This window comes from Oenanthe melanoleuca, chromosome 5, assembly GCF_029582105.1.
Source record: "Oenanthe melanoleuca isolate GR-GAL-2019-014 chromosome 5, OMel1.0, whole genome shotgun sequence".
Lineage (NCBI taxonomy): Eukaryota > Metazoa > Chordata > Aves > Passeriformes > Muscicapidae > Oenanthe > Oenanthe melanoleuca.
In genome coordinates, this window is record NC_079339.1 from 57,456,206 (window position 1) to 57,481,354 (window position 25,149).

General features: G+C 47.0%; 1 protein-coding gene across 5 annotated transcripts in view; it reads right to left on the bottom strand.

Moving 5' to 3' along the window:
• Window positions 1-3,319: 3,319 nt before the first annotated feature.
• The window catches only part of FBXO34 (F-box protein 34), a 38,470-nt gene continuing 16,640 nt past the window's right edge, over window positions 3,320-25,149 (bottom strand). For 2 of the 5 annotated variants that reach the window (XM_056492520.1, XM_056492518.1), the window contains 3 exons: window positions 16,307-16,406; window positions 13,722-13,916; window positions 3,320-6,014 (listed from right to left, as the gene is read on the bottom strand). In XM_056492520.1, the coding sequence (XP_056348495.1) occupies window positions 3,920-6,014; window positions 13,722-13,798 (2,172 nt within the window). In that variant the 5' untranslated portion in view covers window positions 13,799-13,916; window positions 16,307-16,406 and the 3' untranslated portion in view covers window positions 3,320-3,919. Of the gene's footprint in view, window positions 6,015-13,721; window positions 13,917-15,449; window positions 15,501-16,306; window positions 16,407-25,149 lie in introns of all 5 variants that reach the window. The other 3 variants (XM_056492521.1, XM_056492517.1, XM_056492519.1) reach the window with 2 other exon arrangements.

Genomic DNA, 25,149 nt, shown 5'->3' on the forward strand with positions numbered 1-25,149 from the left:
CACTGGATGGGGAGGATCGATGGCCCTGCAATTCCTGCCTGTTGGGCACTCAGGAGTGGGAGCAGCAGCAGCAGCTGGGGCAGTTCATGGCCTCGGTCACAGCACAGTCAGCTCATGGCCAGGGGCAAAGCCAAGTCTGGGCCCGAGCTCAGCTCCTGCAGACAGAACACTCAGGCCAATTCTGCCAGAGCAGCAGCAGCAGCTTCTGTCCTCTGCCCACTCTGGTTTGTGGCAGGAGAGCAGCCTGATAATGCCTCAGCTGTCCCTACACCAGCACTGCCTGGACCAGCCAAGGCAGCTGGGGAGGAGAAACAGCCTCAGGTGAGGCTTCAGCACCATTTCCACCCTGCAAGAAGTGGGAGTCGAGACACAGCCTGGACCTGTCACCGCAGTTTTGTGCAGGTGTGAGATCCCAGAGTGGTCTGGGTTGGGAGAGACCTTAAAGATCACCTCATTCCACCCCTGCCATGGCAGGGACACCTTCCATTATCCCAGATTGTTCCAAGCCCTGTCCAACCTGGCCTTGGACACTTCCAGGGATCCAGGGGCAGCCACAGCTTCTCTGGGCACCCTGTGCCAGGGCCTCACCACCCTCACAGGGAAGTATGTTTTCCCAATATCCCATCTAACCCTATCAGTGGAAGCCATTCCCTGTGTCCTGTCCCTCCATCCCTTGTCCCCAGTCCCTCTCCAGCTCTCCTGGAGCCCCTTCAGGCCCTGGCAGGGGCTCTGAGCTCTCCCTGGATTTCCTCCTCTCCAGGTGAGCATCCCCAGCTCTCCCAGCCTGGCTCCAGCCCTTGGAGCTCTTCCCTGGCCTTACTGACAGCTCCAGGGGCTGGCACGGGGGCAGATGCTGCAGGGAAGGACTGGGTCCAACACAAGGAACTGAACTCTGCTGCAGCATCCCAGGATTTCTCCACAGGGAACAGGGCCCAGCAAAGGGAAAAGCTGCTGCAGGAACAGCCAGGATGGAGCAAGAGCCCAACCACAAGGCTCAGCCACAGGCAGCTTTCTCAGTGCTGTCCATGCCAGGAGAGCCCCAGAGCTTGATGAAAACTGGAAGCTTATGGACAATGGAAATGTTATTACAACTTCTTTGCAGGCCTATCTGGAAATTCAATCCAGACACTCCAAATGCTCCCAGGCAAGGAAGTCAAGCACATGGTGCAGTCCTTCATCCTCAGTTCTAAACACTGAACTTTGTAAATCCAACACTGGATTTTAGTTTTTTTAATTGCTTCTTAGGAAAAAAAACCAAAACCCTAACATTCATCAGACCTTGGCTTCTCCCTGAATCATCCCTTAAGGAAACAGAAATCTGCATTTTACAATGTTACAGTGGAAAAAAAAGCCTGCAGGCAGCTCAGCATGGCAACACTCAGAACCAACCCACTTCTGGATGCACAAGCTTGCTCTGTGAAACAATTTTTAACAGCAATGCTGTGCAGGAGGGACAGTTCCAGCAGACAAGGTAATAAATGATATATAAAGCAGCCCATGCTCCCCAGGCAGCCTGGGGGGAGGGCAGGGATGGGGTATGGGAGACAGCAACTTGTCCTCTGGATTTACCTGCTTCAAGAACAAAACAGCCTCATGATATTGTTTTATCCTCAATTTTCCCCTTGTTCAACAAAAGTGACCAAGATCTCACACCCTGTTCCAAATAAAATGACCTCACTGGCCCCTTATCTAATTACAAAATATTTTCCTCTTCCACTCCATTCCAGCCTTGCAGGGACTTTCCTCGCTGCTGTCAGCCTCAAGTTTTCCAGTCTTGGGTGGGGGGGCAGGAAAGCAGCTTCTTTCCCTTTTCCACTAATCAAAATTAAGCTGAAGGCCTCTGATGCCGGTGGTTGTGGCAAAATAACAACCTGGAAGTTGTTCTGCTGCTGGTCCAGGGAGCAGATGGAAGTTTGGGTGAAGCCTGCACCCCATTAGATGAAGTCAGGGATTAAGGAGGAATCCTGCTTTTCCTCTCCCTCTTCCCAGCCGATTACAAGGTGGCCACACCCTTTTTTTAGATTCCTGATTTCATTCCTCCTGGCTGTCATCATGTCTGCAGTGCAGGGAGGCTGAGCAGCAGGGGTGGCAGGAGCAGGTGAAGGCAAAATACAAAACCAGCACATCCTTTAAACCTCCCTGAAAAGCCTGAGCTCACCAAACCCACATTCCAGGCTGCAAGGGCTCGATTTTCCTTCTCCCACTGTGAAAGAACAGAAGCATCCAACTTCAAGCCCTCTTTTCTCCTCCTGATGCTCCAAAGCAGGCGAGTCACTGTGAGCCCAGGGCAGGTGGAGGCCCCACCAGCAGTTTTCCACACCTTGCTGCTCCAGCACCAAAGGATAGAGAACAGGATGAGCCAGGTGCAGATCCACCCCATCCCTGCCCTTTCCAGCAGCTCCTTGGGGTTTGCAGGGCAGAGGAGAGCCTGAGCTTCTTGCACCAGGTCAGAGGTTCTGGCTGCTCCAGCTGGAATGGTGAGAGCCAGGAGTCCATCCATGCCCTGAGCAGGGGCAGAGGAGTAGCAACAGCAGCAAGAGGGGGGAGAGGAGGGATGTGGCCAGGGCAAAGGCACGGCTGGCACGCTCTGCTGGCTCCCTGCAGAGCAGCTCTGCTCCCCTGACTGAGCTGGATGCTGCTGCTGGGCTGGCCAGGGTCCCTTCCCAGGCTTCCAAACCATCCACCTTCCAAGGGATGGAACAGGAGGTGAGATCTGGCTCCAGGGATGCTCTGTTCCTGTTCTGAGTGTGAGGAATTGCTGTTCATCTGACACAAAGCTCTGCAATTCCCCTGGGAAGCACCGACCCACAGCGCTGGGAGGAGAGGCAGCAGAGCACTGCAAGGATTCTTCTTGAAAGGGAAAAATTCCATACAGAGCAGATAGAAAAGATTCCAGCACATCACAGAGCCAAGGCAACTCCACACTCATCCTGCTGGAGCCACACTCTGTCCTCCAGAGCATCCAGGGAACAGGGCAGGTGCCCACACAAGAGCCAAGAAGCAGGAGGACCAGAAAGTGCCTGGTTCTTGCAAGCTTTACACACCTAGCACCAGAATTCCTGATGAAAGGAGCCTCTGCACACAGGGCTGACAGGAAGGAAAAGCTGCAATCTGTGAATGTTACAGCAGGGAGTTTCCAAAGTACTAAAGATTTGGGTGGTTTTTGTTTCTTTTGTTTCTTGTTAGTAGCAGGACAGATTTGCTAGAGAAAGCACATTGCACATCTGAACTACAGCACAGCACCAAGTTTCTGCCACGTGTTTTACAGCATTTTTATTTTGGGGCAAAAGTCTTACAAGAGAAAGTCTGGTAAGGCAGATCTAGAATGCACATTTTATTTATATAAAAAAAAAACCCAACCAGACAACATGGGTAAGGTAGACAAGAACTTTTTTATATTCTGACTATACAATAATATTCCTCTCTCTCTCTTTTTTTTTTTTTTTTTTAATCCACTGCCACACTACTATAATGGATTTGTTCTATAGCCTAAAGTTTCAGGTTGTCCAGTTAAGTTGTCTGCAGCTTTAAACAAGTTTACCTTTACCTATTTAGAGTTTCTTCTCAGAAACATTCATATATTATACAGGATATACAGATTTTGAAACAAGACACTTAAAAACACACACACACCTATAGCCGCAACACTGGGATAGCTGCATTGTAGGGGTTACCTTGTTCAGCCAGCTGTAGACTCTGTATGTACAATTAGTTTTTATAGTGTTATTTACAGAGATGGACTAAAAGCTCTCTTTTAATCTAAAAGGTAAAGGCTCTTGTGTTTGAGTATGTGCAGTTTCATAGCCCTGTGGGGGGGAAAAAAAAAATCACGACAATTATATACACTGTAAACAGCACAAGGCATGAGAATCTCCTCCTCCTCCTACCCCAAACAATCTTGCAGGAAAGTGTTTGTGCACTAATATTCCTCTTCCACCTCTGCTCCTGCTCCTCGGGTTTTCTTGTGGATCGCACGGTTAAAGCTGTGGCAGGCAGGGACCCAGTGATTGTCGTGGAGACCCAGCTTACAGCCAGGGATGCCCTTCTGGGAGCGGTGGCAGCACATCCAGTAGCCAGGCCCGTAGGGCAGAGCCTGGCAGTAGGGCTTGGGGTGCCACCTGCACAGGGACACGTCCCCCTTGACGTATTTCTTCTTGCACTGCTTGCAGGGATCTTCCCGGTAGCGAGGGTCGCGCACCCAGCGCGAGTCCGCCGGCCTGATGTTGTAGTACTCAATGATGAACTTGAAGTAGTAGCAAGTGCATTTCAGGGCAACCAGGCTCCTGGTGGGAAGCAAGCCAAAGATCTTCACAATGATGTGGTGAGGCAAGAAGGCCATGTACTGCTGAGGCTCCAAAAGCTGCTGGATTTTAAACCTGGTCTCCAGAAAGTCATGTGAAACCTGCCGCTTTAGGCAGGAAGGATCAAGTACTTGCAAAGCCCCTTCTGTGGGAGGGACAGAAGGGGCCAATGGCTCTGCAGGGACACTGCTTCTGACACACAATCTACCAGCTGCCACAGCATCCTCATCCTCGTTCTGGGCTACCGCCCCTGCCTTCTCCTGGGTGCTCTCCTGCCGTGGCTGTTGCTCATGAGCAACAGCCTGCTCACCCTGGAGGAAAAACAGCCTCCCAGGGAGAGAATCCTCACCAGAACTGGGGAGCTTCTCCTTCCTGCACCCTTCCTCTGTCTTGGTCACTGATATACTGATGCATAAGGGCTCTTTCCTAGCAGGATGCTTTGGGAAAATCACAGGCTCTTTTGACGTACAATCAACAGTCGCGCTCTTGCTCTGCAAGGGATCGGGTGGCAGCGTGGCAGCAGCAGGGCACGGGGACAGCAGAGCCCTGGGAGGCTCAATCCTCGTTTCAGTGTCATTCCTGCCAGCTGTCATGGCCAACACCGCGTGGGCAAGTCCCGAATTCACACTCCCCACCCGGGTGTCCAGCCCCGAAGGAAAGGGCCGCTGGGCAGGGGCGCCGCCATCCCAGAGCTCGGTGTCACCCAGAGGGGCACAGCGGCCTCCGAACCCGGCCTCTGCCGCCCCAGCCTCCCCCGGGCCGTCCCCCCGGGGCGGGGCCCCCTTCCCCGGCCGTGCCTCGGGCTGGGTGCCGCTGGCCAGCAGCACCCTGCCCACGTTCCTGCGGAAGCTGTTGCTGCGGGACAGGCTGCCCTCGCGCTCGCCCTGCCGCCTCAGGCACTCGGACTCCAGCCTGGCCACCATGTCCAGCACGCGCACCGGCTCGGCCTGCGCCTCGCCCGACGGGCAGGGCTCGCAGCCGGCCTTGGGCTGGGCCTGGCCGCCCGGCCTGCTGCCGCTGGGGGCCGCGCAGGGCTTGGCACAGTCCACCAGCAGGGCGCTGGCCCGCTGCTCCAGGAAAGCCACCATCTCGATGACGGACAGCGAGCGGCCCGGGAAGGCGCCGTCGCCGCCGTCGCCGCCCAGGTGCACCGAGCAGTGCTCGATGCCGCAGGCGAAAGGCTCCGGCTGGGGGCACCTGGCGCTCGCCTCCCTCATCCTCTCCAGCTGAATTTTGGCTTTTTTAAGATCCACCGATTTTTTCCTGCGCTTGGCCGTCCTCCCGTCGATGTCCCACGTGCTCTTGATTTTCATGGAGCCCGTGCGGGCGCTGCTGCACTGCTGGGCTGCGAAGAAGGCGATTTTCTCCTTGGTGTTGCCAGGTTTCACCACAGCCCAGACATCCAGCGGCCCTTCCCCTTCTTCTCCCTGGTGGATGGTGGCAGACAGGGCGTTCTTCTTTTCCCTTGCACTTGGACCGTCTGCTGGGCCCTTCCCGTTCATATTGCACATAGTATTTGGATAAATAATCCCCAGGAGCTTCTGAGATGGAGTCACGAGGGAGGGTTTTGGGAAAACGCTCAGCTTGGTGCAGTTGGTGTATTTTTCTCCTTGTGCTGGTCCCTGGTGGCCTCGCAGGGAATCCTGGCTTATTTCTGGGGATCGCTCTTTCTTCTGTAACTTGAGATATGGCTTTAAGTGCATACCAGAAACCCTGGAAAAACAGAGAGGGAAGAAGTTATAGTTGCAAAAGTCTGGAATTAGAGAAGGTGGCCCAGAGCAGGCACCAGCCCACACCTCAAGAGCAACCACATGAGAAAGGAAAAGAGCCACCAAGGCTGCAATATCCACCCTTGAAGAACTTCCTGCAGTAGAAGAGAACTTCCCATTAGAGAAATCTGTTCTCAGGCAGCTGCAAGGAGAAATCCTGCAGTTTAAGTTGTATCAGTTGTGAAAACATAGCTAGTGGTTCATTCTTGAGCTAGAGCCATCCTTGTGCCTGTTCTTTCCTTAATCCAGTTGTAAGGCACACACGGGTCACAGGCTTTATCTGGACATCAGCTACCACACACACTCTTTTCAGTAGATAAAATGTGGTTAAAGCTCAAAAGGGAAATTAGCAAGAGTAATTACATCAACCAGAGATCCCAGGGGATATCTAATCTCCTAGTATCACCCACAATCACACAGTGGTTCACGCTGCAAGGGACCTAAAAGCTCATTTTGTTCCACACCCTTCCATGGGCAGGACACCTTCCACTAGCTCAGGTTGCTCCAAACCCCATCCAAGCCATCCTTGGACACTTCCAGGGATGAAGCAGCCACAGCTTCTCTGGGCAATGAAATCTTTCCTTTAGCATATTGATAATGGCAAATTTGGTGACTTTCCCATAAGGGTCCTGATGTTATACATCAGATGCATCCCCCAAAGTGACAGTAGCATGACATCCAGCTAAGGACACTCACTCCCAAGGATGGGATTTTACAGTCAGGAGCTCCAGAGCTGTGAAGGAGCCCTTGGATGATGCTGACACTGCAGGGCTTTGAAGGCCAGGAAGCAGCTGCTGGAAATGCAGATGTCATGTTCCTTCCCTCTGGATTTTTTAGGGAGCTCATCACCTGGCTCTTGAAACCAGAAAATGTCAAAACCACCTGTATCTCACCTAGAGACTATGGGTAAGAGATCCCAGTCTGCACACACACCTACCCAGCCCTGGGTTAATTCTCTCCCCTCCTGTGCTAATTCCAGCTCGTTGGAATTGGGTCACCTCCCAGTTTAGTCTCCTCTGCAAAATGCAACTGAGCTACTTTGTTTGCCTCCTCAGGATGCTAAAAACTAAAATAATCTCATAAAAATAGAACTTTGGGGCGTTGAAATAGATGCATGGAGAGAAGAATGGGAAATTGAGGCTGCTGGAGTTTGCTTTGGCCTCATTTTTCACAGGAGCTGCCTCATTCTGGTTGTACTTCACAGTGAAGCAGGGTCAGGCCACTGATGTGACCTGGCCAAACCCAGCCCAGAAGAGCAGCAGGTGAAGCACTGCAGCAAACTGCTGCAGAGAACAGTGCCTGCAGCCTTCCCCTCCCTTCCCTTCCAGAAGGACATTTCCCAGACTAGACACAAAAAAGCTCTGGTGGCTGCTCGCCACTGTACCCTGGGGAGAAGAGATGAATACAATTAAAACACGACTTTGCATGCTGAAATCTACTGAGCCAGGAGCAGAAGATCAAATTTCATTCATGAGTTTTCATGCCAAGGTGTTTGAAAGATGAGCTGAGCTTGTTTTTAAAAGCCTTTCTTCAAGCAGTTTTCAGGAATCCAGCAGGACAATCAGCTCAACACCCTTCATTAAGAGAAGCTGCAAATGGAAGTGAGACCAGGCATTATATGAATAAAAACAGAACTAAACTGGTTTCCCCAACAGGCTCAGGGGACATGTTCAGCCAGCACAGTGGGTTCAGCTGCTCCCAGCTATTTCTGGTCTATGGAGAAAGACAAAGGGTAAAGTTCTGCCTCACCTATTACAGATTTCTTGTTTAAGGTTATATTTCCTATGTTTCAGTTAGTCCCTGGCTAAGCCAACAATACCATTTAAGGTTGAAAAGTTATAATTTACATAACAAAATTATGCCTTAGTCAGAAGTTTTACTGCCAGAGTAATTGCCTCATTTGAATTCAGCATTCAGTTCATTGCACATGTTTTAATGGATCTGGATTTAAAGAAAACCTTCATCTAATAACTTCAGACAGCTATGAAGAGCACTGCAAACTCCACAAGACCAGCTGCCACCTGCTTCAGAGTTTTCCAGCAGCAGGGAAGAGAACTTTCATTTTAAAAGCCATCTTAGCAATGGGCCTTACCTGAAAGTGTCACTTGGAAAAAACCAGCCCCCACCTCACAGCCCTTTGCTGTGGACACTGAGAATGAACTTTCAGGCAATCACAGCTTCTTCCCTGCACGTCAGCAGCACATTTCATCTCTAGCTCCTACAATTAGAACAAGGCTTCCCAGCAGAAATTGCTTTGAAGATGAACCAGAGCCCAGTCCCCACCCACAGACTCCCCTGTTTCTCAGAGCTGGCAAGCAGAGAGTTGTGGCAGCTGCAGGTAAGCTTTTAAATATTTAAAACCACCAAAAATAGTTGTTAAAAGGTGAAGTCACATATTCCCTATGACACTTCATTCCAGAATAACTCTGTTTGCTTTCCTCCACCCTTTAAGTTATCAAGCTCTCTAATTTTATCTTTAGAGACAACGACTCTTCAGAAGTCCACAGGAGCAAACATAAAAGGTTTTCAATCCCAAATGTGCAGTTTTAAATTGCTGATAAGAGAGAATTCTGCCAGGAGTGATCAGCACTGAAACAATGAGCAGTGCTGCCTTTATACTGTTATTCCATCCTTAAGCTGATGAAATAAAGGGGCCAGTTTTTCTATTTCTAATCAGCCATGTCTGAAAAACAGGATACTTGCACTGCTGGAATGACACTGCTGTTTTTACAAGTCCTAACTACAGCTTGTTTCCACTGCAGTTTTATCAAGTTGGTTACTACACATTGTTGATACAGAAATATATTCCTTTTTATGAGCTCAGACACCCACACATCTTCTCTCCCCACCCAAGGGAAGACCCATAACCCATTGGTGGATTCCTCATCCCTGAAAATATCCAAATCCAGGCTGGATGGAGCTTGGAGCAACCTGGTTTAGTGGGAGGTGTCCCTGCCCATGGCAATGGGTTGGAATGAGATGGGCTTTGACGTCTTTTCCAACCCAAATCATTCCATGATTCTACTTGTCAAGCTGGCCAGAATCTTCCAGCATCCTTTTGTATTTATGTATGTTCTAAATCACAGCAGCCTAAAACAATAATATATCTACTTTAGTGCAAACTCCAGAGTTGGAGGAAAAACTGTTAGAAAAGACTCAGTTTTCACAATTCTTTTGTAAGGTCCACAGCCAGCCTTAATTCTCCTTGCAGCTCCCAGCTCAGGGATTCTGATGATGCCCTGTGAAGCCAAAAGATTTCCTCTGGCCAGCAAGAACAACAATAACAAAAAAGCCTGATCTTCACAAACAGCATATTCACACTGCAAGTTTTCTGGGCAAAGCACTGGTAGGTTTTATGAGGGTGAAAATTTCCATCAAAACCCCCAAGTTTCCTATGGATTTCTCCTTGTAAACACCAACTCCAGTCGACAAAAGCTCCTCACGTTGCTGACTGCACAGTGCCAACTACAACTCTGAAAAACCCCTCAGGACATACTAATACAAGGCAGAAGCCAAAAAGAAAAAAAAAAAAAGGAAGGAAAAAAAATCAACAATAAAAACCCCACACCTCTAGCAAAGCATTCCTCTTCCCTGGAATCCCAGTTCTCTGTCCATAGTTTCCCTCCATAAAGGACACTGACAATTAGCAAGGACTGAGCACTGAGTGGGAGTTAACCACGGTCAACCACTTGTTATTTCTGGAAGGGCTTGGTGGGTCCTTTGGGCTCCATCTCCAGTACCATTTCCATCCCCTCTGCACTGCCAGGGCAAGGCAAAGCAGACACAGAGCTGCTTCAAAGGCATTCCATGGATTCTGCCTGGGCGGGAAAGTCCCGGGATGGAAGGAGCTCTGCTGCTCATGGAGTTTGTTCTGAGCATGGCAAGGGTCCAAGCTCAGAGAAAGGAGGGCTGGGAAGCTCCAGAGCAGGGGTGGGTTTGACTCTGGCAGCTGTGGAAGCATCTGATTTCCTGAAAACCCACTCCCCTTGGAGCAGCAACTGCTCCTGACCCACTGCCCAACACCTCCAAAATGCCTCTTGCAGCAAAGGGAGAGCCAGCAAGGATGAGATGGGATTTGAAGGCAAACAGAAGGCATGTGGCTGCTGAAGAAGGGCTCTCTGCTCCACTGGCCAGCCTGGGGCAAGGGGAAGAATGCCAAAACCATGGGGGAGAGCTGGCCCAGCAGAGCTGAGGAGCTCAAAGCACTGTGAGAACCCAGCTCCTAGTGCTGGGTCCCTCCCCAGCTTGTTCACCTGTGTCAGGTGCTCAGATAACCTGACTAAGGGGGAGACAACACCCAAATACAGCTGCACACAGCACAGCCAGAAAATCCATCCCACCAAGCCCATCATCTGCAGCACACTGAGGTTTTGGTGACAGAGTGCACCCCCAAACCCAACACAGACCACTTCACTTCAAGGGCTCCCACCCATCAATGTTTTGAACATGTTTTACACTAAACACACCCACACCCTTCAGTAAAGCACAGCTGCCTTGGCTACTTCCTAAATCTTGTACAAAATAAGTGCCACTGCTTTGCCAGGCTTTTGTATAAAAGCACTTACCATGAAGGGAGAGCTGTAGCAGCAATTCAGTGCTGAGCCTCAGGAAGCTCAAAGCCCTGCTTCCCAACCATCCAGACATGACACAGAGATGACAAAGCAGAAGGGAACAAAATCAACTGAAAGATTTGGAATTCAAATTATCAGCTGCTCCAGAAATGTGTAGCTCAGAAATGATGGGATGGCACACGTGAGGGGACAGGATGAGGGGAAATCAGAGGGAAAACAAGACAAAAACTGCTGGTTTCAGAGAGCTTGTGCCCAAAGCAGCACAGGTAAGTGACAAGTGTCCTTCTGGAAATGTTTTTTACCTTTATTAATTTGTTTCCTGATTTATGAAGTGCAAGAGGAGCAAGACCTTTCCTCATATCACAGTGCAACAATTTTCCTGTGTTAACGAACCAACACAGAGTGATGCTATTTACAGCCTTCATTTTTGTGCATACGTAATGAGAACACATGAAAGGTTGCAGAAATTAACCTTGGACCACAAGATCAGCAACAGACTCAGCATCCAAAAGAAAAACTAGCAAAAAGTAGAGCTGAAGGCAAGTTATCAGGTTGCCCTTTTGAAAATCAAGACAAAGAAACTGGTTCCTGAAGTCAGCTGTGCTGGGGAGGATTTCACTGCACACAACATTCTCCAGGAGTCAGGTGGTGTTTTCATTATTAAGAACACATCCCAAACAAGATCTAAAGCAAATCCAACTGGATGTGATCCTTCTTTGTGAAGGATACCAGAAGCAGACACAAGTTTCAGGTCACATCACTTGGAAACTTCTATCTTAGAGATCAAAAAGTCCAGGAATAAACATGAGAACTGGTGCAATGTTAAGTCACTGCAGAGATATTTAACAACAAAGAAAATGTGAAAGGTTTTTTAAAGTTTGTGAGAGGAAAGAGGAACAGGGCTGCAAGCAAGGGCAGGGTAGAAATCAAGAGCACAACACATAATACCCAAATTTGACTTTGCACCTTTTTAAAAAGGGGAGGTAAGGGTGATGATGAGGGCAAAAGCCCAGGCATTAATCTGAACAACAGCATTGGCAGGAGGAGGATTAGAGAGCTTCATAAAAATTGTGAGGATTGGCTCATCCCAGTTTGAGAATCCAAACCAGATAGGCTCATGCACTGCAGGCCAAGAAACAGGATTTATAAACCTCTTGAAAGGCAACAATAGGAGATAATAAACATGTGGCACATTGGAGGGGGCACTGCAGGGGAGAAAGAGAAGGAGAATGATTGCAGCCTCTCCAGAGCTCATATTCTGACTCCAATATAAAGGTGCTTTGCAAGCAAAGAAGATTAATGTGACACAGAGAAAAAAGGGGAAGAGGGAATAGTTCAATATGCCAGACTAACCTCAAGGTTCTCAAAAGAGCCATCTTTTTACACCAATCTACTATATCTTCCTCACATGGTCTTCAGAGAGCACAAAGAGATTTACTGGTTAAGACAGATTGGCACAGAAATGGGAAAACAGACAAAGAAGCTGGCTTAGCAGCAGACAGCCCCAGGTGATGCTGAATAAGAAAATACCAGCCTGGAAACCAAAGACATGCCTCAAGAATCAGCCCTGGGAACATCTGATTTTGTTAGGAATGACCTCAGCACTAATTCTGCACCCACAGAAATAGAGGCAGTTCCAAAACAGCAGAGGCAAAAAGCTCTAAGTAACAGAAACTGAGGAGAGTTTAGAAATGCAGCCTGTGATGCACCAGCAAGAGGAACACCAATAATTATGGGAGTAACTGAGGAGAACTGGCCACCATTAGAGACATCCATGAAACAGGGAAGTGGAGGTGATGCTGTGACAGCAGTGAGAAGCCCTTCAGCCAGAGCACACACTTCTAGCCAGGACTGAGAATATTCAGTGGGGAACATCACACAAAACAGCAGCAATTGCTACTCAAGAAGCTACTAGAGGACACTTGGGTCACTTAGCAAAACCACAGGTAAAGGTTAAAACTCCCTTTTACAGAATGCAGAAGAAGAGGTAAACCACTGAAAATAAGCAATGGTCCTTAGGCAGAAGGAAAATAAAGGAACAGAAACTCAAATGAGTCTATAAACTGCCATGAATGTTCAGCCTGGGAATGAAAAGAAAGTTCCTAATTGCACAGCAAGATCTGTCATCCTCAGTAATGGCTCGATCTACAGGAGGAGAGAAGACAAGATGCAAGAAAAGATGTAAATGTTTTCAAGCTGGACTAAGTTCACAGAAGGGATTATGAGATCCTGCTTGGGAAAGCAAGGAGCTGGGTGACCCAGGAAGTCTTTTCCAGCACTAAATTACCATGAGACTAACATAGCAAGTATATGCTGTCTACACAACCACAAGGAACAAAGGTTAAAAGTTTGCTTTAAACCCACACAGCCTTTGGAAACCAAAAGGCTGGCGCTCTTCCTCCAGACTGAGGAAGTTTAAGAGCCTTGGTTTCAGAAAAAGAATTAAAAAAAAAAAATACACATATATTTTGAAGTAGTTTGGACTCCAGCAAACTGGCATGTCCTCGCATTTGCATGAGGACAAACTGTTCTGCACCGTGTTCCTATAAGGAGACACAGTGAGAGGCACTCACTTAATTGTCACATAAGCACAAGTGTTTGAAATCAATTGTGCATTTCTCCTTAATAAGAGACACAGGAGAGTGAGCAATGCAAAATCTGAGCTTAAACTAATCTAATTACTTAGTCCATAGTAAGACAAACCACAACAATGACTGCCAGCATTTCCACTTGCTTTAAGCTGCCTGCATGTTTTAAAGCCTACTCTGATGAGCCTTTCGCCAATTAAGCTTTACTTCAAAGTCATGTTTCCCAAACTGATTTACAGCTGCTGCTAGAAAACCCAAGGACTTCTGCAAGTACACTACCAGCTGCAGTGAGCCTGTAGTTGTCATTATCAAACAAAAACGTCAAAGAACATTTCTGCCCTTAAGCCATTACAAGGTTTCACTTAAACACTACCCAAAAGTCAGAATTTAGAGCAAACACTTGAGTGACAGCACAAGACAATAGGAGAGGACAAGGAGAAGGCTGAAATCAGTGCTGAATCCCCAGCTGCAGGCAGAGCAGTCTGTTCATACCGTTTGACTTGATGGAAGGTGGAGGATGTGGAATTGAGTGGTTCCCTGTGGAGGCCAGCTCTGCAGGAACTCTTCATGGTAACGCCCTCTCTCCAGCTAAGGCACGTCGTCACAGCCAGTCCATCCTGGGCTACACCCCAGGCTCCCCCATCAGCTCTGCCTGCCCCACACTCAGCTTCACCGTGTCTCTGCCACCTAAAAAAACCAAACAACAGAGAGCTACATGAGGAAATCACAAGCACAGGTGATCAGGACATGGACTTTCCCATGAAAGAGAATAGCTATACATATAAATATAAATGTAAACAAACACAAACATGCTACGCATGCATAGATATAAAAGATACTCAGATATAAAAGAACTTAACATCACCATGCCAATATTGCAGCTGGAGTTCCTGAACACCACCAAACACAAATGAACAGACCCACCATGGCCTGTCTGCACACAGAGAGTTTTTTCACCTTATATCCAACTGCAGTGCTACCTTGGCACCTCCCACGGAACACGCTGTCTTCCCAGCTCCATGTAAACAGGACGCCCAAGATCTCTCTGCTTGTTAGCACCACATCAGGATTTGGAGGGAAGTAGCTGCTAGCAGTGAGATTTGAGGCTGCCAGGAGTTACGTTAGCGCTCTAATCAAAATAACGTGGTGGATTTTATAAAAGGACAGAAAACATGTCACCACACAGCCTCCAGGTCTTGTGAAAACTGCCCTGTTTTTGCATCACATGCAGATAAGACAGATTACACCAAAACAAAGCTGTTCTGCAGTATCTCTTGTTCTCCCTCCCTGGGCTGCTGCCTTCTCCACCTTGTCCTTGGAGCAGACACTCTTACCGGCGCTTTAACGCACTTTGATGGAGAAAGAACAACAACCTTCAAGCTGGAACATTAAAGGGAAGAGTGACACAGCAAAAGAGCCCTGGAAAACCTCAAATACTCCAGCCTGAGCTGCCAGCAGATTGTTTTAGAGACCGTTTGCTTCCTCTCTAGAGGACCGTGCACAATGATGCCGTAATAAAGGAATGCCATTTGAGGATGCTAACTATGGAACCTTGTCCCCAGGGAGCTGTGATTTACTGCAGCAGGTTACTCTCTCCTTTTCAGCAGCTCTGCCCAGTGCTCCTACTGCTGCCCTACCCCTGCTTGTGCAGAGATTGACCCTCTCACATCACTCTCTTCCCAACACAGAAGAATCCCCTCTATGCCCAGCTCAGCACTCTTTGACCAGTGTGGTTCACAATCAGTGCTCCCACTAAACACTCCTGGCCTGGAAAACCTGCTCTTGGTAGCCACACTTGCCAGGAAAATGATGAAGGATGAACCTTCCAGACAGGAAAAAACAGAAGCTGGTTTAGATCCATCTGACTTGATGTCTGCTACAGCAATTCCATGGTTTGCCTAATGATGGCAAATAAGAGGTTAAGCATTTGCCTACATTTGAGTAGCAGGAGCCTAAAATAATATATAAAATATTATATAAACACATTCCAGTCTTCATGAAGAAATCTCTGCTGAGCTCTACACAAGGCTAAGAAATGTGTGGGGTGGAGGAGATGGAGGTAGGGCAGTGGCAGAGCAGGAGGAGGAGAGCATGTCCTCTGCTCCAGGGATTCAGGAAGACCAGGAATTAGGCTGCCATGATCAGCAACAGCAGAAATTGGAGTTTTGTAGTTAAACACCATTTTCATCAGACTACCCAGAGTCTCTAACAAGGACCTACCTCTATGAGTGAAACCTAGGCACAAAACCAGCTGTTTCTGATGTTCTCATGCTGTAAAGATATATATTCGCAAACAGTAATTCACAGAGAAGAAAAAGCATATGCCCGGTGCTTTAGGAAAATCAAACACAAAATCGTAACTTTCCCATGAACCATCACTAAGAGGCACTGAAATTCTGACTTTTCTCCAAGCTTTTGTCTGGCTCTCTTCTGGCTTTACTAACACTAGCATTTCAAACCCAGCAGGAACTGTATCACAGAAACATGATTATATCCACACCCAAATAAAAGCAACCACACCATTTCAAGAATGCCACTCACTTTTCCAATAGCTTAAACCCTCTCCATGGATCCCTGGTCAAGAATACCACATGTTTTGTCCTAGTCCCATTCCTCTGGAGATCAATTGAGAATTAAAAGATAAAAAAGCCAGACAAAGAATTAAAACCCAAAGATATCTTGTTTGCAGTAAAGAACTCGAGAAGCAAATCCATCAAGAGAAGTGGTTCAGGTCAGGAGCAGCCAGAACCCTGATTCAAGCACAGGCATTGTATGGTGGGATTTCGTGAGTTTAGGAAGAGACCAGCAACTACTAGAGGGAAGCAAAAGCTGACAAAATAGACACAGCCAAGTTCAGATGGGCACTGCAGCACAGACCCAACCACAGCTCCATACAAAGCATGCTTTTTCCCCCTCTGTAGCTGCTGGGCTATAGAAAAGAGCTGAAATAGACTATTAATGCCAGCAAGCTCCTGACAAATTCCTACTGTGTGAGGAGTAAAAAGCTGTGCTTGTGGATTAAAAAAAAAAGAAAAAGAAAAAAAAAGAACAGCATTTAAGCTAGCAGATATACTTACTGCCTTTTAACTACCACTGTTTCTGTACCAAGGCTGATCCTTAGCAGAAGGAGCTGCAGCCGATTTAAGTTTTGCACAGAGTCGGGTACAGCCCGAAAAACTGAAATACAGATGCACAGAGAAACAAAACAGAAGAGGAAGTTAAAACCCTAATCGTGCTCTTCTCCCTCTCTGAAACCACCCCCAAACATATGCCTTTCTGCACAAGACGTGGGAAGGACTCGGGTTTTGGCAGCAGAAAGCAGCACATCCTCTCAGCCGCGGACAGCAGCTCAGGGAACGGTCCCACAAAATTCCCTGTCTTATCACCAGGTTTGAAAACTGCTGCAGCTTAGGAAAACAAATGTATCAACTCAACCAGGCTGCAGTCAAGGTCTCCCCATCTGTGTAGCAATTCACTACAGCTTTTGATATTTTGATAAGTGCAAGTGTGTTTTAGCTGTAGCAACAGTAACTGATCAACAAACCAGTTCAAGGGGTGGGCACATCCTCTCAGAAAATTTACTTTCTTGAAAAGAGGCCACGGCCTCGGGACTGGATCTGAGCAACAAGCACCCTGTTGGTAAAAACAAATTTGACCACCCCACCTCCATGCAGGGGAAGCTTTGGGATGCTCCACAGGGATGTCACTCTGGATCAGCTGGGCAAAGAGCATCAGCACACTCAGGATGCAGAAAGAAGCAGAGAGTGTTTCAGAGCAGAACTCAGAGGAGTTAATAACAAGAATAACCATTGAGGTGGAAAAAGTCAGTGCTGAGGCTTTATAATAAGGTAAAGGTATTTGTTTTCTTGCAAGAACCAGGTTCCATGTCCATACTTCCACCATGGAGCTCAAGCTTAGGTTGTTAAATGATCCTTGTCTCCAAAAGAGTAATTCACCAGACATGCAATTCTGCTATCCCCCAGCCAAATCATCCCTCCCTCCCTCATCAAACACCCCTCAGGACACCTGTAACAGCACCAGATTCTACTAAGCAAGAGGCTTTGGCACAAAATCTTTCCTCATCCCAGTACTCCCACTGGGAACGATCCACACCAGCTCCCAGGCTAGGTCTGGGTCTGACATGAAGTGATGGACACACCAGGCCCTCAGCCTCTTAGACACCTACAGGAGCACAACTATTTCTTTTTAACTGTCCTTCAGTGTTTAAAACACCTAAAGAACTGCCTTTTAACTCTAAAGGAGCCATCACAGGGATCATTTGCCTTGGGAAACCCTGTGTGCTCAGCTTGCCCTCTGTTTAATGGTCAGTCAGATCTGGTATTATCTGATCTAAAGGCAATGAAACTGCCCCAGGGCCTCCAGCTGGAATTTATGTGAATTACTGTGTCTACTCCCACACCAAAACCAGCTGATGGCACTTCTGCTAGGCACCAGGAACTAGGGCTGGCAAAGCAGCAGGACCTGGTTACCATCACCCTCTGCCCATTTTCCCACCAAATTCACTCCAGCCCTTCCTTCTCAAAGCTCCTCCAAGCTCCCATCCCTGGATCACACCAGACAGAGCAGCAATTTAAATGAAAACTGAAGATTCCCATGTAAGCAGAATCAGCAGAGGTCACAAAGATGATGAAGGGTCCGGAGCATCTCTCTTATGAGGCAAGACTCCAGGAGCTGGATCTGTTTAGTCTTTCACACCTTGCCCTTTATCAGCACTGCCTCCCTGTCTGATTTGTCACCTGAAGCTGCTCAAAGAGCTGGACTAGGACAGAATTAACCCAAAGTGGTCAGTTCCCTGAACCCACTCACCCCTGACTTGGCAGGAACTCACAAAACCCAGCAGGACAAGGTTCTCCAAAACCCAGACTAGACTCAGCCAATCTTCAACCCACACCTGGAATCATGCTGGAAAATGGATTTTAGGTCCTTTCAGTGGGAAAAAAACACTTCTGAATGCACAGTGGGCAAAATGCAGTGTTTCAGAAGCAGGGAAATGAGCATGTAGGGCTCCAAGGCAACATTTGATTCCTCACTGCTGTCAAACAGCACTACTTGCTGTACTGATAAGCATGTGAAATGCTTATTCCAATGAAGCACTACAGGGAGAACCTGTTTTCTTTCCAAGATCACGTCAATAGAGAATGAAAGGCTCCACATTTGTGGTTTACATGCTATCTCTCTAGGTGGTGTAAGCATTGGAAGGACTAAAGTTGTCCCCTCAAAAGGAAAATCTCAGAAGACAAAAAAAAAATAAAGACAAGCTCTGCTGCACCCTCTTAGCCCTGCATGAGTATTGGGAAAAATAATATTACAAGTGTTTCCCTTGTTCAGCTATTCCTGAAAGGTTTCAGCTGCCTTGCACAATTTGGGCAAGGACATCACTCGCTGCTCAGCTGGGAAGAAGTTAAGAACTGGCTCATTAGATTTGTTCTGCTTGATCCAAGAGGAAAACAAAACCAGTAAATCCCTCACTGGGCAGTGCTGCTGCAGCTCTGGTGACAAACACACGGGGCTCACACATCACTCTGCTTTCTAGAAAGCTGCCTTGGCACTGCCACATGCCCTGAATGACAAACTGGGGGTAGCAGAGCTCCTGTGAGTGGGGCTGTGCCTGCTGCACCCTCAGCTCACAGGGCACAGGCAAAAATCCTCCCTGAACACACCACACTCGAGGCCACATCTGAATTATTTAGCCTATAAAATATCTGTTTTGCCATGCAGATTGGGAATTAATGAAAGCTCAGCTGAAAGGCTACTTTCTTGGGGAGAGAGGAAGGAGAAAGCTTTCAGAAGCCTTCCTATTATAGAAGCAATAGAGCTGGTTCCAAATATAGTAGAGCAGCACTCCCAGAGCTCTGGAGACGTCGTGCCCTGGTTTTGTGAGGCTGAGGTCTCGCTGGATTGCTCCTGCACATGCAAAGATGGGTACAAAAGACTGCAAGATGCAGAACTGACGTGAAAAGGGAGTTTCAGGACAACCACCAGAGGCAGAAACCCAGACTGCCTCTATGAAAGATCAGCCTGAGCACTAGGACAGAGCCAACCTGTCCCACTTTAGAGAAGCCAGTAAGAAGAATCCCATCTTTTTCAAGAGCACAACATAAGCTTGCTAAAAAAGATCCTGATTATTATTATTATCATAATTAGTAGTAGTATTAGTATTATTACAACCCTGACATGGCAGATTAGGATTGCCAACACTCATTTCATCACCCTGCTTTGCCTGTGGTAGCAGAGATCCTGGTGCACTTGACTCACTTTGGCACGCAGAGGGTGGATCTGTTTTTGCTGTGACACCTCATAAAGTGACCATCACATGCCCTGCCTGACAGAAATTCCTCACCAGTTCACCAGGAACAGTTTGTTAGCAATTCAGCAGCAAGGGATAAGGATCCCTTTTAATTCTTGAAGTTTGATTCTCCTGTTTCCTGGCAGATATTATAACACAACAGAAATAAACTCAGTTGCAAAACTCTGATTACAAGTGTTTCTTTGGGTATCTCTGCATCTGTGTACTCCAGCAAGGGTCTGGCCTTTTGATTGGTAAATAGTAGCAAAGTAAAATGTCACCAGAAAATCAAAAATCTCATGCAAGACATTACATAGGGAAGAAGCCCCCCTGCACCATGGCACAAAATGCAAAGAAATAATTGCTCCTGCACATCTCTCCATGGGGTATTAAATGGCTTCTAAAACAGCAGAACAAACCTACAGCTGACTTCTAAATATCCAGCAAATAAATACAGTTCCTTCTTTGGAACTTTGCTAATGAGGAAAACCCCACAGCAGGTTAGCCAACCTGAAGAACTAATTTCATCAGCTTTAAAACCCAATTCACTGAATGAAATATGGCTTTAACAGGTTTCTAGGGCTCTAAATGCTTTGGACCAGCCCTTGGGTTGCCAATTCTCCTTTGAGACCACCCCATATTCCCTGATCAGAGGTCCAGACCTACACAGTTTAGAAGAATAAGGGGAATTCATTTTTATTTACTTCTGTGGAATCTTACCCTTCAACCAAAAGATTATTTTGTGCATTTCTCTGTCCTATACCACTGTGGATACCTTTTCAGCAGAGACAAAAAACCCAAAGCAAACCAAACCCCACACAGCCACAAAAAAGACTCAAAGCAGAACAAGTTTCATCCACATGGACTCATTCTGCCAGTCCAGTGCAGGACTGGGAGGTTCCAATACCCATTGGGCATCTCTAAAGTGTCCAGATTGTTCCTAAGAGTCTCCAAATCCAAATTCAGCAAGCCTTACTCAGCAGCACAAACACTAGATTAAGTACAACAGTACCAAAAAAGAGTTTTAGAAGTAACTGTGCCATTACTTGCAAATATTTGGATAGGCTGGATAAGGCCTTAAGCAACCTGGTCTAGTGGGAGAAGTTCCTGCACAGCAGGAGGTTGGAATAAGATGATCTTTAAGGTCCCTTCCAACCCCTCCTCTAATTCCATGATTTCTGTCTTTCAAAATGTTCAGGTTCTTCCTATCATATTCCTGAACACACTCTGTTCTCACATAAGAGCATTTTCTGCTATTTTTAGTATGTCCCATGAATCGTCACAAAACCTTAAATTTTTTCAAACTTTTGTTTAAAGTAGGCCACTGCTGGTGCCTCAATGTCACACTTTCACAGAGAACTATCTTCCACCTCACAAGGACAATGCAAAAATGCTGAACTCAGAATTTTTAAATTTATAGGTCAGCAGTTTACTAAAAAATAAGTGCTCTGCACTTAGGGAAAGAGCTATCCAAGTATACCCAAGTTCAGGACAGATTTCATGCAGAAAGATGTTCAAACCATTTTTCACAGCACATTTTGGAACAAAATGCCTCATTGCATCTGCAAACTTCCACCAGAGCAGATTCCCTAGGAATATCTAAAAACAACCCACCCACCCACAAACAAGACACACCACTACCCACACCCTCTGAACAAGCTTTGGATTCACTGGGCTTTCCAGCTGTGTCTTATAAAATAAAGCACAAAGCTCCTAAAGAACAGGTTACAATCTAAGACCAAAAAAAAAATATAAATCACTAACTAGTGTCAGGTTCTAACAGAGCTTCTACTGGAGGAGGTCAGGACTACTCCAGATCCTTCCCAGCCAGCTCCTCAGGTCCCACCACAGGATGTGGCTGAGCCCATCACTGAAGCAGCTGGTATCACTGAAGAAACATTTATGAAAGGGGGAAGAACACATGACAGAGAGATGATGAGAAAAAACGCACCAAGGCCAGGGAAGGATAAGGGCAGGGCAGGTCACATCCCACAGTGAAACTGGAGAGAGAAGCTTGGTTTTATGCTTGTTTCTTACTATTATTTTACTATTCTAGCCATCAATAAATGATGCTTTTTTGTTTTGTCCACAGCAATAAACAGTAATCTCATGAACTTTATATTGACCTTTAAGATCTCTTGGCAGTCCTTATGTGACAACTCCAATTCCAGGTCCTGGCAGGCAACAACCTCCTCTGGACAGTCTGTGAGGTGGGCAGATGGATGTGTCTGTCCCCTGCAGCAGGGAGCACCCACCACAGTCACTCACAGCTTATTATTAATGTCAAGTCTTCAGGAGGGACAGGAACATTCCTCCTTGTATGGAGAGTGACCACTTCCCAATCTCTCACTCACTTCTGACTTCCTGTGAGACATAGTGCAGATCTCACTGGGATCCCTGATGGAGGGGGGAATTCAGACTTCTGAGCTCTCTGAAAACATCCCATTTCATAGAACCCAATTTCAACCCTTGATAGTTCAGGTCGGAAGAAACTTCAAAATCCATCCAGTTTCAACCCCCAGTCATGAGCAGGAGCACCTTCTACTATCCCAGGTTGCTCCAAGCCTCATCCAAACTGGCCTTGGACACTTCCAAGTATGGGGCAGCCACAGCTTCTCTGGGCACTCTTTGGGGGGAGAATGACACCCCTTGACTCCTGCTTGGAAGCAGCCCTGGACTCAGTTATCCCTCTGGACTGGGAGCACACATGGCTGGCTCACACTGCTCTCTTCATCCATCCAAGTCCTGTGCAGCTCACACTGCTCTCTTCATCCATCCAAGTCCTGTGCAGCTCACACTCCTCTCTTCATCCATCCAAGTTCTGAGCAGCTCACACTCCTCTCTTCATCCATCCAAGTCCTGTGCTGGGCTGTCCTCAATGACTTCTTGTCCCAGCCTGTACTCACACCTGGGACTGCCCTGACCCAGCAGCAGCACCTTGCACCTGCACCTGCTGAACTTGCTGAAGTTTCTCATGCCCAGGAATGCCACACAACCTTCTCATGTTCTCATACAACTCCTGGACCTGGTGACATAGCTCCTGGATGAGGACACAGCTTCTGGAGAGATGACTCAGCCCCAGTTTCCTGGACAGGGAGCAGCCACTCTTTACTACCAGAGGCTTCCTGAGCTCTGTTGCCACCAGGTCTCTTTGGGAGGGACTCTCTGACATGGTTGGGGCTGCCAGGAATGAGCTTCACTCCTACAGCTCCAGGCCTGCAGTGTGAAGTCATGCAAGGAAAGGGAAAGAAACAGGACACCAGGGTGCCACAGCCAGCAACACAAAGCTGGAATCCTCACCAGTGACAGAGGAACAGCACAGCAAGGCAGACAAGACTCACAGGAGCTGTGATCCAAGTGGACCCCTGATATCCATCAGGCACCTGCAGAGCTCATCCAAGCACAGACACAGCAGCAGCAGCAGAACAGGGAGGGAACAGGGCAGTGGTGAGCAGGGCTGGGCTCACACAAATGCAGATGAATGATCCCAAAGCAGCATCTGGGTATTTCCTACCCCAAAGTGCTTTGCAGCTTGTAAAAAAGCACAGAACCCATTTAAAGGGAGCAGAAAGGACTTTGAACACCCAAAGCACAGACTTGGGACACGTCATGGCCAAAGGGCTCACAAGACACAAGGCAGCCAAGAGGACACACTACAAATCCTTCCCAGACAAAGTAGCACCTGGGTTTATAGAAATCCTCAAGAGAATGTTATACACAAAATATCTGCTAAACCAACTCAGCTTCAGAGAAACTCAGGGGTTTGGACTGATAAACTGCAGAAGAGACCAACATTAAATACAGTATCTTATTGCATGATGTTTCAAAGGACTGTGTAAAATCTAAACTAATCTGGAAACCTACCAATTCCACAGATCTTTAATCTTTTTTTAGCTCTATTTTAAAAGATTTCTTTGCCATTAATAACTCAGGAATTATTGAAGTAAAAAATAGTTTGATATTTTCAGAGCTTTGTAGTCAATACACCTAGCAACTGAGACAATTAAAATTTCAGAAATCCTAAGCATAGCACAAATTCCACTGTAATTCGTTCTTAGGGAAAAAAGAAAGGCCCCAAAATAGCATTGAAATTTCAGTAAGAGACAACTTCTGCACACTTATGAACTGTGACAACTTCTGCTTCTGCCTTTCCCTTTCCACATTTCCTCTTCAAAATTCAGTGGCACAGACCTACAAGAGGACACCAGAAATAATTCTGGTGCAATTATTTCCATTAATAACCATTTTGGAAGTATGAACTTTTCTAAAGTCCACTGAAAACATCAGATTCGGGTTTGTTTAACAAGACTTGAAACTTTTTTTTTTATGAATAAAACACAGAAAACATAAAATCCTAGAATGGTTTGGGTTGGAATGGACCTTAAAGATCACTCTGTTCTAATGCCCTGCCATGGGCAGGGACACCTTCCACTATCCCAGGGTGCTCCAAGCCCTGTCCAAGCTGGCCTTGGACACTTTTAGAGATGGGGCAGCCACAGCTCCTCTGTTCCACGGCCTCACCACTCTCAGAGGGAAGAATTTCTTCCCAATGTCTAATCTAAATCTCCCCTCTTTTATTTTAAAACTGTTCTCCTTTGTCCCATCCCTATCTGCTCACATTAAAAGTCACACTCCTCTTTTTTCCAAGTCCCTTTAAGCTCTGGAAGGGGCTCCAAGGTTTCCCCAGAGCCTTCTCTTTTCCAGGTGAACACTCCCAGCTCTCCCAGCCTGGCTCCAGGGCAGAGGTGCTCCAGTTCCCAGAGCATCTTTGTGGTCTGCTCTCCTCTAGACCAGCTCTAACAGGTCCAAAAAACAGCTTTATAATCAAGACAGAAAAGGAAACAATACCTGCATTGCTCTCAAACCAAATATTCCCATTGCTCCCTCTAGCACAAACAGTATTTTCTTCTCAGAGTTTCTCCCTCTTGGACAAAATGGAGAAAATATGAATAAACCCCACCAAATTACTAAGAAGTGAAGCAGAAAATAAGGAGCCCACAATTGTGGTTTAGGAGGGATGGTTTAAGTGAGCCAGCTTTGGAGCTGGGGATTGTGACCCTGCTGTGGAAATCCTCACTTTACAAACCAAATGTGCCACTCCAGAGCTCCCACTCACCACCCTAGCTTTCAACAGCCAACTCTCTCCCAAAAGCCAGCTGCAGCTTGCCAGCCCAAATACTGAATTACCAAAACAATCACCAATCTTGAGCCCTCACCATTTGATATCTCTCACCAATTCTCTGTGAGCTTGCAGAAAATAATTTCAAACAGCTCCCTCAAGAAAATAAGTTTCAAGCCTTAGTTTTTTCCATCTCTGCACTATTTCATAGCTCTGATAATTATACCACTGACTAAATCTCCAACTGGGAATAGCTGTTTTTATCATCACTATTAAAAACAGTCCCTCACACTGTTAGGAATCTGGAAATTCACTGAAGCTGCATCCCACCCTTCGGCCTCTCAAAACACTACAGAGCAATGAAAGTATGTGCTGAAACCAGAGGATCCCTGTGCTGAACAACTCCTGTCATTTCTGGGTAACTGGAACTGCTTCCTAAGCCAACCATGGAGCCTTGGTTATTGATTTTAGAGGGGCAAGTGGCACCAGAGCTC